The 15007-nt window shown below is 46.5% G+C and overlaps 1 protein-coding gene across 1 annotated transcript in view; it reads right to left on the bottom strand.

The window, feature by feature from the left end:
• cfap54 (cilia and flagella associated protein 54) overlaps positions 1–15007 on the bottom strand; it is a 147171-nt gene that overhangs the window by 48539 nt on the left and 83625 nt on the right. The window contains exons 36-39 of the mRNA XM_045224515.1: positions 8311–8504; positions 7934–8069; positions 7522–7648; positions 3659–3814 (exon numbers count right to left, since the gene is read on the bottom strand). Of these exons, the coding sequence (XP_045080450.1) occupies positions 3659–3814; positions 7522–7648; positions 7934–8069; positions 8311–8504 (613 nt within the window). The remainder of the gene's footprint in view (positions 1–3658; positions 3815–7521; positions 7649–7933; positions 8070–8310; positions 8505–15007) is intronic.

Here is a 15007-nt window from a genome sequence, read left to right as displayed (position 1 = left end):
GCTGTTCAGGAGTCTTATGGCTTGGGGGTAGAAGCTGTTGAGAAGTCTTTTGGACCTAGACTTGGCACTCCGGTACCGCTTGCCGTGCGGTAGCAGAGAGAACAGTCTATGACTAGGGTGGCTGGAGTCTTTGACAGTCTTTACAGCAGCTCCTTGAAGGAGCTGGAGCAGTTTTGCCTTGAAGAATGGGCAAAAATCCCAGTGGCTAGATGTGCCAAGCTTATAGAAACATACCCCAAGAGACTTGCAGCTGTAATTGCTGCAAAAGGTGGCTCTACAAAGTATTGACTTTGGGGGGTGAATAGTTATGCACGCTCTAGTTTTCTGTTTTTTTGTCTTATTTCTTGTTTGTTTCACCCCAAAAAATATTTTGCATCTTCAAAATGGTAGGCATGTTGTGTAAATCAAATGATACAAACCCCCAAAAAATCAATTTTATTTCCAGGTTGTAAGGCAACAAAATAGCAAAAATGCCAAGGGGGGTGAATACTTTCGCAAGCCACTGTATATGGGTAAGAGAGTCTAGCTAGCTACATTTTCAGATACTATACGTTTCTAATTTGGTCAGAAAGTCGTTGACATTGCAAGTTAAAGCGTACCGTTAGCTAGCTAGCTAACGTTAGCTGGCTGGCTAACGTTACGTGTATGATCTGTGTAGTAATATTATTTATATTTCAAATCCATTTGCATTGCTAGTTATAGTCTAATGTTAGCTAGCTAGCTAACATTGAACCTAGTTAGATTCATGCAGTAGTAACGTTAGGAGCTGGGATTATGTTTCATTGTTTAGTACATGTCTAAACAAAAGACTCCACTATCCAAGTAACCATTTCACTGTACCGTTTACACATTCTGTATCCTGTGCATGTGACAAAAAATTTTAGATTTTATTTGATATAGTGTGTGTTTACCAGAGACGGTAATGTGAAGAACAACATGACCTGCACCAAAGTCAAATTAGGATATAATGTTAGGCCAACGAGACAGTGTCCAAGTTCTAAAATTCTCCGGTAGAATGCCCTGCTTTTATTTCGTCACACTCACAACCGTAAGCTATTTTCTGTAATTAGCTCGCCATTAACTTGTAAATAATTATCTTGTTGTGAGTTTATTTTCCTGTAATAATGAATACAAATTAGCTACATTTAAGACGTTGTCAGCTAAATGATATGGTCATTATTTGAACTAACAAGCTAGAAACGAACCAAAACATTGTTTAGAAAGTTGCTTTTAGTTGCCTGGTTTGCTAGATTGACATATACTAAATTCATTTTTAAATGAATGGGTTTATTGGTGTTAAAATACACTATCTCCTCCTCTTCATCTACACTGAAAGAAGTGGATTTAACAAGTGACATCAATAAGGAATCATAGCTTTCACCTGGATTCACCTGGTCAGTCTATGTCATGGAAAGAGCAGGTGTCCTTAATGTTTTGAGTCCTTAACTCAGTGTAGATATAGTTGATAAACATTTTTAAGAATTTGAAGTTAGGATAGTCTGAATGTTTAAAAGTTAGCCTTTCAAGAACTTTGAAAGTTTCTTCAAGTGCAGTCGCAAAAACCATCAAGTGCTATGATAAACTGGCTCTCATGAGGACCGCCACAGGAATGGAAGACCCAGAGTTACCTCTGCTGCAGAGGATAAGTTCATTAGAGTTACCAGCCTCAGAAATTACAGCCCAAATAAGTGCTTCACAGAGCTCAAGTAACAGACACATCTCAACATCAATTGTTCAGAGGAGACTGCGTGAATCAGGCCTTCATGGTCGATTTGCTGCAAAGAAACCACTACTAAAGGACACCAATAAGAAGAAGAGACTTGCTTGGGCCAAGAAACATGGGAAATGTACATAAGACAGGTGGAAATCTGTCCTTTGGTCTGGAGTCCAAATTTGAGATTTTTGGTTCCAACCGTCGTGTCTTTGTGAGACGCAGTGTAGGTGAACAGATGATCTCCGCATGTGTAGTTCCCACCATGAAGCATGGAGGAGGAGGTGTGATTGTGTGGGTGTGCTTTGCTGGTGACAATGTCAATGATTTATTTAGAATTCAAGGCACATTTAACCAGCATGGCTACCACAGCATTCTGCAGCGATATGCCATCCCATCTGGTTTGGGCTTACTGGGACAATCACTTGTTTCTCAACAAAACAATGACCCAACACACCTCCAGGCTGTGTAAGGGCTATTTGACCAAGAAGGAGAGTGATGGAGTGCTGTATCAGATGACTTGGCCTCCACAATCCCCCGACCTTAATCCAATTGAGATGGTTTGGGATGAGTCGGACCGCAGAGTGAAGGAAAAGCAGCCAACAAGTGCTCAGCATATGTGGGAACTCCTTCAAGACTGTTGGAAAAGCATTCCAGGTGAAGCTGGTTGAGAGAATGCCAAGAGTGTGCAAAGCTGTCATCAAGGCAAAGGGTGGCTATTTGAAGAATCTCAAATATAAAATATATTTTGATTTGTTTAACACTCTTTTGGTTACTACACAATTCCATGAGTTATTTCATAGTTTTGATGTCTTCACTATTATTGTACAATGTAGAAAATAGTTAAAATAAAGAAAAACCTTTGAATGAGTAGGTGTGTCCAAACCTTTGACTGGTACTGCATGTTAATTCATGCAAATGGTTACAGTTGAAAAAGTATACACAGTAGGGTTCTTCACAGGTCCACACGAACCCGAGAGAGGCGCGTGTTTTTCACGAGTGGCGCGTGTAGCTTTTCGTTTTTGTCGGCCAATCCGTTAGGTGATCAATGGAAGATGCAATTAAAATGACGGAATTAAAAGTTAAATGAGAAGGATATGTTTCAACGACCAAGAGCCAACAGGTAGGCTGTTTCTTAATACATTGAATAGAGCTGCTGTTGTTATTGTGCAGGACGGGGGAAAGCACAGCCTATCTAGATTTGATTAGCCAACCCAGCTAGCTAGCTAGCTTGACTAGCTTCTCTTCTCGGTTTGATGCAGTCAAAACAGGTACTATGTAATCAGATTGGATGATAAATAACCTAGCTTTGGCAGCAAAAAGTTGGTAACTAATGCGAGTCGGCTTGGTTGCTGCTGTCTCTCTCTTTCTCCTCCTCCTGCCACTGAGCAACACACAGAGGTTTTCTCATTTGGGCAATAGACAGTCCTCCGTCCTCTCTCTTCCGTGACCCAGAAACCGATAAGTGGTTGAGTGGTCGAGGAGTGTGTCATTCGCTAGTAGGCAAACAGAAGATAGCCACCATTCATTGAGGATATTAATGTGTATCCTACAGCAGAATTTTTTTTAAATCTGCCACATCCCCTTTGAATCAGCTTTTGTTTCGACAAAGGAGTAAAACATGCACACATTTAAAAACAATACGCTATTTATTGTTTTATCTATAAAATGTCTTGCACAACTAACTTAATTTGTTTTGATACACCCCTGTAAACGTAATTTGCCTAAGGATGCGCGAGTGGAGAAGGACCGTCTCATTTCAAGTGCATTTCCATCCACGTTCACTCGCTGACTCTCCTCGATTAACTTTGACCTTTTTTAAAAGGAGGCGAGAAGGACGGAGGAGAGAGGACGCAGGAGAGAGGACGCAGGAGGTGAGCAAATCTAATTGATTAAAGGCCACAGTCACAAACACACAGCAAATTGAGATGGATAGGATGTACTCACAGGGCTGTGTGTGTGCCAGCAGCAGTAGCAGCAGTGTGCGACTGTGTTGGAAGATCCGCAGAGTGTGATTGCCCTTCTCCAGGGCCTCCCTGAAACAACACAGTGTATCCTCCACATCCAGAGGAACACACACCACACACATGGCCCGGCGCACCTCTACAACAGACAAACACACACACTGTAACACACCAATATACCCATAGACCAGAATGACTGATGAGTTATTAAAAAAGGAATGGTTGAAGGTAGGGCTCGACATTAACGCTTGTCCTCTTGTCCGGGAGAAGTAAAAAAAATAAAGAATTTTCCGAATGGACAAAAAAAGAAAAAATCACAACAAATTCTCAATTTCAATCTATTACTCCGAAAAGAATTGGATCAGAGAGGCAAACATTGGAATAATATTCAAATCTATTTTTCATGTACATACTGTAAGTAAAAAAGTCTACATGTCAAAGTGTAGGTGATATACAGTACATATTGGCTACAGCCTGCTGTCCAAACCGATGCTGACATCCAGAAAATGTAGCCAAACTTTAATGTGACTTTTATTTACATATATTTAGGCTAAATGCCAGTGATGTTAGACAAACATAATGAAGGATGATTAACATTAACGTCAAAAGACCAGAGAGTGAAGGAACATGCCTGTTGTGCACCACACATCACCCACCTTGAATCTGAGCAGAGGCGGTCAGCATTTTGAAACTATTTAACCATAACCTTAAATTGTTTTATAAACACTTAATATGCGATTGAAACCAGCACTTTTCTTATGTTCTATTGGTTTTCAAATTAACGTTTAAGTTCATTAGTCATATACAGTGCCTTCAGAAAGTATTCAGACACCTTGACTTATTCCACATTTTGTTACGTTTTGTTATATTACATTTACATAAGCATTCAGACCCTTTACTCAGTACTTTGTTGACGCACCTTTGGCAGCAATTACAACATCGAGTCTTCTTGGGTATGACGCTACAAGCTTGGCACACCTGTATTTGGGGAGTTTCTCCCATTCTTCTCTGAAGATCCTCTCAAGCTGGATGGGGAGCATTGCTGCACAGCTATTTTCAGGTCTCTCCAGAGATGTTTGATCGGGTTCAAGTCCAGGCTCTGGCAGGGCCACTCAAGGACATTCAGAGACTTGTCCCGAAGCCACTCCTGCGTTGTCTTGGCTGTGTGCTTAGGGTCGTTGTCCTGTTGGAAGGTGAACCTTCACCCCAGTCTGAGGTCCTGAGCGCTCTGGAGCAGGTTTTCATCAAAGATCTCTCTGTACTTTGCTCTGTTCATCTTTGCCTCGATCCTGACTAGTCTCCCAGTCCCTGCCGCTGAAAAACATCCCCACAGCCTGATGCTGCCACCACCATGCTTCACCGTAGGGATGGTATATATATTGGTTTAATCAGACCAGAGAATCTTGTCTTTAGGTGCCTTTTGGCAAACTCCAAGCGGGCTGTCATGTGCCTTTTACTGAGGAGTGGCTTCCATTTGGCCACTCTACCATAAAGGCCTGATTGGTGGAGTGCTGCAGAGATAGTTGTCCTTCTGGAAGGTTCTCCCATCTCCACAGAGGAACTCTAGAGCTCTGTCAGAGTGACAATCGGGTTCTTGGTCACCTCCCTGACCAAGGCCCTTCTCTCCTGATTGCTCAGTTTGGCCGGGAGGCCAGCTCTAGGAAGAGTCTTGGTGGTTCCAAACTTCTTCCATTTAAGAATGATGGAGGCCACTGTGTTCTTGGGGACCTTCAATGCTGCAGAAATGTTTTGGTACCCTACCCCAGATCTGTGCCTCGACACAATCCTGTCTCGGAGCTCTACGGACAATTCTTTCGACCTCAAGGCTTGGTTTTTGCTCTGACATGCACTGTCAACTGTGGGACCTTATATAGACAGGTGTGTGCCTTTCCAAATCATGTCCAATCAATTGAATTTACCACAGGTGGACTCCAATCAAGTTGTAGAAACATCTCAAGGATGATCAATGGAAACAGGATAGACCTGAGCTCATTGTCGAGTCTCATAGCAAAGGGTCTGAATACTTATGTAAATAAGGTATTTTCTAAAAACCTGTTTTCAATTTGTCAGTATGGGGTATTGTGTGTAGATTGCTGAGGATTTGTATTTATTTAATCCATTTTAGAATAAGGCTGTAACGTAACAAAATGTGGAAAAAGTCAACAGGTCTTTCTGAAGGCACTGTAAGTAACCCATGCTAGTTGCTAGTAAGATCTCACCTCTTTCTTAATTTCTAATGGATATTTTCATCTCTGTTACATGAAACCGCTCGCGCTTTTGAGAAATGCCTTTTCCCGCTAATTGCATTTTGGAACATTCCCACGTAGCCTACAGCCATGTGCGCATTGTTGAGCTTATAATATGAAGAAATACAATTTGATCCATGTTGGATCTGTTGCATCAGCCTCATTGCTTTTTTAAATTTTGGATCTGTCGTCCCAGAACTGTCCCAGAGTCTGTCCCAGAGTCTGTTTTGAACTGTAGACATATTTATTATCGTCCCAGGGACGACGGGACGACCTTAATTTCGAGCCCTGGATGGAATTATTCTATAAAGACATAAAAAGTACTTGGTTGAAATTGTAATGTTGCAATATTTTATAGGCTACCAAGGGTGGCCAACCATCCTCCAGGAGAGCCTTAAAGGGGCAGCGTTGTATTTTGAGACAGGCTGATTACCGTGGCTGATTGGGCTGCACAACGAGTCGATAAGCCGGCCTACCGACTTGAAGTGCTTCCTACTGGCTATCACGTGTCACCGGCGGTATCTAACGTGGCCATTTTTTTCTCTCACATTAGTTTATTTTAAGTAGGATAACAGCCTACACAAGAAATAACTAATATTAATAGCCATCTAGATGTCACATACATACGGTCTACTACTCAATGGATAGGGCATGAACGGCAACAACACCGAGACCCAGTGCTCTTCGGCTCCACTTGACAAGCACTACTGTCCGGCAACGGTGTGGGAAGTAGCTACCTTGTATCCAATATCAGGGTGACAGTCACAGTAAGCACACACATACAACGCATGAAGCAACATTACACCCATCATCAATACTTTTACTAAAAAATAAACAATCGTCAGTTTTATAACTGGAAAAGTACAATTATTTGTGTAAAACAGTGAAAAAAGACTCAGACTCATCCTCTGGTTTAAAAACAGAAGTCCAAACTCTTGCGGTACGGTAGCTTAATGTACGATAGTTGCGTGAAAAACCCCCCAAAACACTGCTCAATCAAAACTGTCTCACATATATCAGAGCGCTTTCGACAAATCCACTACTTTCCTTTCGACACACCCACTCCTTTCGACACGCCCACTACTTTCCTTTCGACACACCCACTCCTTTCGACAAACCCACTACTTTCCTTTCAACACACCCACTCCTTTCGACACGCCCACTACTTTCCATTCGACATACCCACTCGCCCATACTCTGGTCACCACATTAGGATGCAGCTACCCACTTCTCCTTGAATATGCATCAGAAGCCAATAGGCAGAGTGTAGCCTACATGTTTGTCTGATTCTCTATGGTAAAAAAGATACTAATGCATTTTATTTTGTAAAGTGGTTCCTTGAATCATACAATGATGTACAAATGGTGTTACAGACCATTTACATTTTTGGGGGGACAAGTGACTTGAGCTTTTCGAGAAGTAAAAAATCTGTCCGACTTGTCCGAAGGACAAGTGGATAAAAAAAGTTAATGTCAAGCCCTGGAATGAATAGCATAATAAGGTTGGCCTATATCAATAAAAGTGCAAGGCTTATCGACTTATAGCAATAAAATATGATTAATTGATTGACTGATTTCCAGCTGCTACTGGATTCCCATACCAGAGAGTTCGAGGAGCTCAGCAGCGTTTGGGTTGGTGGGAGTGTTGCACCCCCGTCTGGGGGCTGGCACAGCAGGGGGAGTCCAGCAATTCAGCAGCTGTCTCCCTGCATAGTTCTTACAGGTGATCTGACACACAGGGGTAGAGACTATTCAATCCGCACACTATACACCCACTCTACATACACAAACAGCATCCTAACACACAGCAGTAGTCTCAATTCTGTCCCTACAGTATTCATTATAAACCATACCCCATTGGAGCAGAGTCATCCTCTAGTCCACACTAAGCCTTAGGAATGGATTAGTGCCCTGACATTGTAACTGCCCTGTATTATTACTTTCCTCAAAAAGGTCAAGTATGACACCTTGTATTTCATTGGGTGGTAAAAGGTTGTGTATATTCCCTCTAACCTTCTCTCCAGTGACGTTCTGCGTTTTTATGAGGTGTGGCTGAGGGACCGGAGGTCCTCCGAAGTAGCTGATCCTCTCCAGCAGTCTCCTCTGAGCATGGACCAGGATAGGAGTGATCATGTGGGTGTAGCACTCTCTGGGATGCACAACACATAGGACAGATTCAGTACTGGCAGGCAGGCAGACGCACACAAACACACCTCCCTGTGAGAGGATGGAAGCTACCTACCGTGTGTGTGAGTTGAAGAGCAGGGTCAGGTGTGTGTGTGTGTATCGAGAGCAAGAGAGAGAGAGAGCGAGAGCGAGAGAGAGAGAGAGAGAGTGTGTGTGTGTGTGCGTGTGTGTGTGTGTGGGTGTGTGTGTGGGATGTTACCTACTGTGTGTGTGAGTTGAAGAGCAGGGCGAGGTGAGCCAGAGTCTCCCAGCGAGCCTCGAGGTAGAGTAGCTCAAGGGTGTGAAGGGTGAGGCTCCTGATCCATCTCAGGTCCACCAAGGTACCGTCATCCATCGGGGCGGAGAAGTGCATGCTGGCCTCCATCTCCTCATCCTTCACTTCAAACACCTGCCAGAGCTAGGGACGGATGGAGGGAAACAGACACACAAAAGTAAAATTATTCACATGGTATAATAGTGGTGTCAAAAATGTAATTATATTTTGGACTCAAGTTAAAGATTTGTATAAAACATGAAGGGTGTTTCTCATGCACTGTACATATGTATATACAGTAGGGGCCGAAATTATTGACATCCTTGATGAGCAAAAATGACTGTATAAAATAAATAATTCAAATACTGAGCTATATTTTATGGAAAAAAATGGGGACATTATATTCTTTTATACTAATACAATTGCTCAGAGAAAGAGATTTAGTTTAAAAAGTAATAAAAAAAAATTCTCAAACAGGTAGGGGGCAAAATTATTGATTACATTTTACATTTTTAGTCATTTAGCAGACGCTCTTATCCAGAGCGACTTACAGTTAGTGAATACATATTTTTTTATACTGCCCCCCCGTGGGAAACGAACCCACAACCCTGGCGTTGCAAACGCCATGCTCTATCAACTGAGCTACATCCCTGCCGGCCATTCCCTCCCCTACCCTGGATGACGCTGGGCCAATTGTGCGCCGCCCATGAGTCTCCCGGTCGCGGCCGGCTGCGACAGAGCCTGGATTCGAACCAGGATCTCTAGTGGCACAGTTAGCACTGCGATGCAGTGCCTTAGACCACTGCGCCACTCAGGGTTCATTACAGAATTGATACCCCTGTTTTCAATCATTTTGACCCCTACCTTTTTGAAAAAAAGTATTATATATATATATACTGAACAAAAACATAAACGCAACATGTAAAGTGTTGGTCTCATGTTTCATCTTTCAGCTGAAATAAAAGATCCCAGACATTTTCCATATGCACAAAAAGCTTATTTCTCTCAATTTTTTTCACAAATTTGTATACATCCCTGTTAGTGAGCATTTCTCCTTTTACAAGATAATCTATCCATATTTGTATTTATTATGGATCCCCATTAGCTGCTGCCAAGGCAGCAGCTACTCTTCCTGGGGTCCGGCAAAATTAAGGCAGTTACACAATTTTAAAAACATTACAATACATTCATTACATAATTCACAACACACTAAGTGTATGCCCTCAGGACCACACTCCACTACCACATATCTACAACACAAAATCCATGTGTACGTGTGTGTATAGTGCGTATGTTATCATGTGTGTGTATGCATGTGTCTGTGCCTGTGTTTGTGTTGCTTCACAGTCCCCGCTGTTCCATAAGGTGTATTTTTATCTCTTTTTAAAATCTGATTCTACTGCTTGCATCAGTTACCTGATGTGGAATAGAGTTCCAAGTAGTCATGGCTCTACATAGTACTATGCGCCTCCCATAGTCTGTTCTGGACTTGGGGACTGTGAAGGGACCTCTGGTGGCATGTCTTGTGGGGTATGCATGGGTGTCTGAGCTGTGTGCTAGTCGTTTAAACAGACAGTTCGGTGCTTTCAACTTGTCAATACCTCTCACAAATACAAGTATTGATTGACATGCATATAATTAATGTTTGCTCTCTGTGTACATCTAAGGGGCAGCAGTGCTGCCCTGTTCTGAGCCAATTGCAATTTTCCTATGTCCCTCTTTGTGGCACCTGACCACACGACTGAACAGTAGTCCAGGTGCGACAAAACTAGGGCCTGTAGGACCTGCCTTTTTGATGGTGCTGTTAAGAAGGTAGAATAGCACTTTATTATGGACAGACTTCTCCCCATCTTAGCTACTGCTGTATCAATATGTTTTGACCATGACAGTTTACAATCCAGGGTTACTCCAAGCAGTTTAGTCACCTCAACTTGATCAATTTCCACATTGTTTTTGAAATATTTAGGACTAACTTATTCCTTGCCACCCATTCTGAAACTAACTGCAGCTCTTTGTTAAGTGTTGCAGTCATTTCAGTTGCTGTAGTAGCTGATGTGTATAGTGTTGAGTCATCCGCATACATAGACACACTGGCTTTACTCAAAGCCAGTGGCATGTCTTTAGTAAAGATTGAAAAAAGTAAGGGGCCTAGACAGCTGCCCTCGGGAATTCCTGATTCTATCTGGATTATGTTGAAGAGGCTTCCATTAAAGAACACCCTCTGTGTTCTGTTAGACAGGTAACTCTTTCCACAATATAGCATGGGGTGTAAAGGCAGAACACATAAGCAGCAGACTATGATCGATAATGTCAAAAGCCGCACTGAAGTCTAACAAAACAGCCCCCACAATCTTTTTTATCATCAATTTCTCTCACACAAAGGACTGATGATTGGCTAAGTGCTGTGCTTTGTCACGATCGTCGTATGGAGTAGACCAATGCGCAGCGTTAGTTGCGAACATACTTCTTTATTAGTGAAGAACGAACAAAAACAAGAAAAAAACGATAACGTGACAGTCAACGGTCCAACACAAACCTAACTAGAACAAGATCCCACAAACACAAAAGGGAAAACAGACAGTTTAAATATGGCTCCCAATCAGAGACAACCAGCCACAGCTGACACTCGTTGCCTCTGATTGGGAGCCACTCTGGCCAACATAGAAATACAAACTAGAACTCCCAAACATAGAAATACAACACATAGAATGACCACACCCTGGCTCAACATATAGAGTCCCAGAGCCAGGGTGTGACAGTACCCCCCCCTAAAGGCGCGGACTGCGACCGCGCCTCAACTAGAACCAAACAGGGGAGGGCTGGGTGGGCATTCCTCCTCGGCGGCGGTTCTGGCTCCGGGCTTGCCCACCAACCTCCAATCATCCCCCCATAGCGCCCCTGGTCCGATCTGGCTCCGCTGGCTGGAGCTGAACTGGACATAGTAGGAGCGGATAGCTTCAGCTCCGCTGTGGAGCAGCTGACCGGTACCTGATTAGGCACCGGTGACCCAGGCACGGGTTGTGCCGGACTGACGACGCGCACCCCTGGCTTGGTGCGTGAGGCAGAAACGGACCGGACCGGGCTGACGATGCGCACCCCTGGCTTGGTGCGTGGAGCAGCAACGGGCCGGACCGGGCTGACGATACGAACCCCTGGCTTGGTGCGTGGAGCAGGAACGGACCGGACCGGGCTGGACGATACGCACCCTGGCTTGGTGCGTAGAGCAGGAACGGGCCTTACCAGGCTGACGCACTCGCACCCCTGGCTTGGTGCGTGGAGCAGCAACGGGCCGGACCGGGCTGACAATGCGCACCCCTGGCTGGTGCGTGGAGCCGGAACGGGCCTCACCGGACTGACAACTCGCACCCCTGGCTTGGTGCGTGGAGCAGCAACGGGCCGGACCGGGCTGACGATGCGCACCCCTGGCTTGGTGCGTGGAGCCGAACGGGCCTTACCGGGCTGACGACTCGCACCCCTGGCTTGGTGCGTGGAGCCGGAACGGGCTTTACCGGGCTGACGACTCGCACCCCTGGCTTGGTGCGTGGAGCAGCAACGGGCTTTACCAGGCTGACGACTCGCACCCCTGGCTTGGTGCGAGTAGCAGGAACGGGCTGGACCAGGCTGACGACTCGCACCCCTGGGTTGGTGCGAGTAGCAGGAACGGGCTGGACCAGGCTGACGACGCGCACCGTAGGCTTGGTGCGTGGAGCAGCAACGGGCCTTACCAGGCTGACGTCTCGCACCCCTGGCTTGGTGCGAGTAGCAGGAACAGGCCGGGCCGGGCTGGCGACGCGCACCGTAGGCTTGGTGCGAGTGGCAGGAACAGGCCGGGCCGGGCTGGCGACGCGCACCGTAGGCTTGGTGCGAGGGGCAGGAACAGAACGGGCCGGGCTGGCGACGCGCACCGTAGGCTTGGTGCGAGTAGCAGGAACAGGCCGGGCCGGGCTGGCGATGCGCACCGTAGGCTTGGTGCGAGTAGCAGGAACAGGCCGGGCCGGGCTGGCGACGCGCACCGTAGGCTTGGTGCGAGTAGCAGGAACAGGCCGGGCCGGGCTGGCGACGCACACCGTAGGCTTGGTGCGAGGGGCAGGAACAGGCCGGGCCGGGCTGGTGACGCACACCGTAGGCTTGGTGCGAGGGGCAGGAACAGGCCGGGCCGGGCTGGCGACGCGCACCGTAGGCTTGGTGCGAGGGGCAGGAACAGGCCGGGCCGGGCTGGCGACGCGCACCGTAGGCTTGGTGCGAGTAGCAGGAACAGGCCGGGCCGGGCTGGCGATGCGCACCGTGGGCTTGGTGCGAGTAGCAGGAACAGGCCGGGCCGGGCTGGCGACGCGCACCGTAGGCTTGGTGCGAGTAGCAGGAACAGGCCGGGCCGGGCTGGCGACGCACACCGTAGGCTTGGTGCGAGGGGCAGGAACAGGCCGGGCCGGGCTGGTGACGCACACCGTAGGCTTGGTGCGAGGGGCAGGAACAGGCCAGGCCGGGCTGGCGACGCACACCGTAGGCTTGATGCGAGGGGCAGGAACAGGCTGGGCCGGGCTGGCGACGCGCACCGTAGGCTTGGTGCGTGAGGCAGGAACAGGCCGGGCCGGGCTGGCGACGCGCACCGTACACTTGGTGCGAGGGGCCGGAACAGGCCGGGCCGGGCTGGCGACGCGCACCGTACACTTGGTGCGAGGGGCCGGAACAGGCCGGACCGTACTGGGGACACACACCACTGGCTCTACCCCGGGATCTGGAACAGGCCGGACCGGACTGGTAACACACCCCAGTACCTCTCGCCGTGCCTCTACACCTTCCTTCCCTACTTTGACCAGTGGCCCCCGTAACCTGGTGGCCTTCTGAATTCGCCCCTTTTCTGCCTCCGTCAGCCCCGTCGTCCATGCCCTGTGCCCCCCCCAACATTTTTTTGGGGGTTGCCTCTCGTCCGTCCGACGCCGACACTGATTACGCCGTTGCTCCTCTCTCCGTCGCGCTTCTACCGTCTCACTCCATGGCCGGCGATCCATCCCGGCCAGGATTTCCTCCCAGGTCCAGAACCCCTGCCCGTCCAAGATCTGCTCCCACGTCCAGGCTGCCTGCTCCTGGACACGCTGCTTGGTCCTGGTATGGTGGGATCTTCTGTCACGATCGTCGTATGGAGTAGACCAATGCGCAGCGTTAGTTGCGAACATACTTCTTTATTAGTGAAGAACGAACAAAAACAAGAAAAAACCGATAACGTGACAGTCAACGGTCCAACACAAACCTAACTAGAACAAGATCCCACAAACACAAAAGGGAAAACAGACAGTTTAAATATGGCTCCCAATCAGAGACAACCAGCCACAGCTGACACTCGTTGCCTCTGATTGGGAGCCACTCTGGCCAACATAGAAATACAAACTAGAACTCCCAAACATAGAAATACAACACATAGAATGACCACACCCTGGCTCAACATATAGAGTCCCAGAGCCCGGGTGTGACATGCTTGTTGAATGTCCTTCCCTATAAGCGTGCTGAAAGTCTGTTGTCAATTTGTTTACTCTAAAATAGCATTGTATCTGCTCAAACACATTTTTTTCCTAAACTTTACTAAGGGTTGGTAACAGGCTGATTGGTCTGCTATTTGAGCCAGTAAAGGGGGCTTTACTATTCTTAGGTAACAGATCCTATACACCTCCAGGCCTGAGGGCACACACTTTCTAGTAGGCTTAAATTGAAGATATGGCAAATAGGAGTGGCAATATCGTCTGCTATTATCCTCAGTAATTTTCCATCCATGTTGTCAGACCTTGGTGGCTTGTCAATGTTGATAGACAACAATACTTTTTTCACCTCTTCCACACTCACTTTACGGAATTTAAAATTACAATTCTTGTCTTTCATAATTTGGTCAGATATACTTGGATGTGTAGTGTCAGCGTTTGCTGCTGGCATGTCATGCCTAAGTTTGCTACTCTTGTGGCAATATCAGTCGGTTTTGTAATGAATGAGCCATCTGATTCAATGAATGATGGAGCAGAGTTTGCCTTTATTCCCAAAATGTCATTGAAGGTGATCCAAAGCTTTTTACTATCATTCTTTATGTCATTTATCTTTGTTTCATTGTGTAGTTTCTTCTTCTTTTTTATTCAGTTTAGTCACATGATTTCTCAATTTGCAGTATGTTTGCCAATCGGTTGTGCAGCCAGACTTTGTCACGGTTTCGGCCGAGGCTGCCTCTCTTCCTTGCTCGGGCAGGCTTCGGCGTTCGTCGTCTCCGGAATACTAGCTGCCACCGTTGCATGTTTCTATGTTCGTTTGCTTTTGTCTGTTTGTTGTGACACCTGTTATCGTTTAGTGTCATTAGTGTCCTATAAGTTCTCGTTGTGTTTGTCTAGTGTTGTGTGTGATTGTTTTCACTGTCGTGCGTATTGCTTGTGTATACAGTTTGCTCGGTTGAGCGGCTCTCCATTTGATTTTGGAGTATTTTGTCGCACGTGTTTAGTGCGCCCGTTTTATTTCGCCTGCGTGCGGAGTTTCTCGCCTCAGGGCATTGATTTTCGTGCTGTGTTGTTTTGCTAAACCACTAAAGTCTTTTGGACTTATTTTGTGCGTCCTGCGCCTGATTCCACCACCACACCCACCTACAGCTATACTGACAGAATCACACACCTTCAAGA

This window comes from Coregonus clupeaformis, chromosome 13 (assembly GCF_020615455.1).
Source record: "Coregonus clupeaformis isolate EN_2021a chromosome 13, ASM2061545v1, whole genome shotgun sequence".
NCBI lineage: Eukaryota > Metazoa > Chordata > Actinopteri > Salmoniformes > Salmonidae > Coregonus > Coregonus clupeaformis.
The sequence above is the reverse complement of the archived record's forward strand: the minus strand, read 5'-3'. Positions and strand labels throughout refer to the sequence as shown.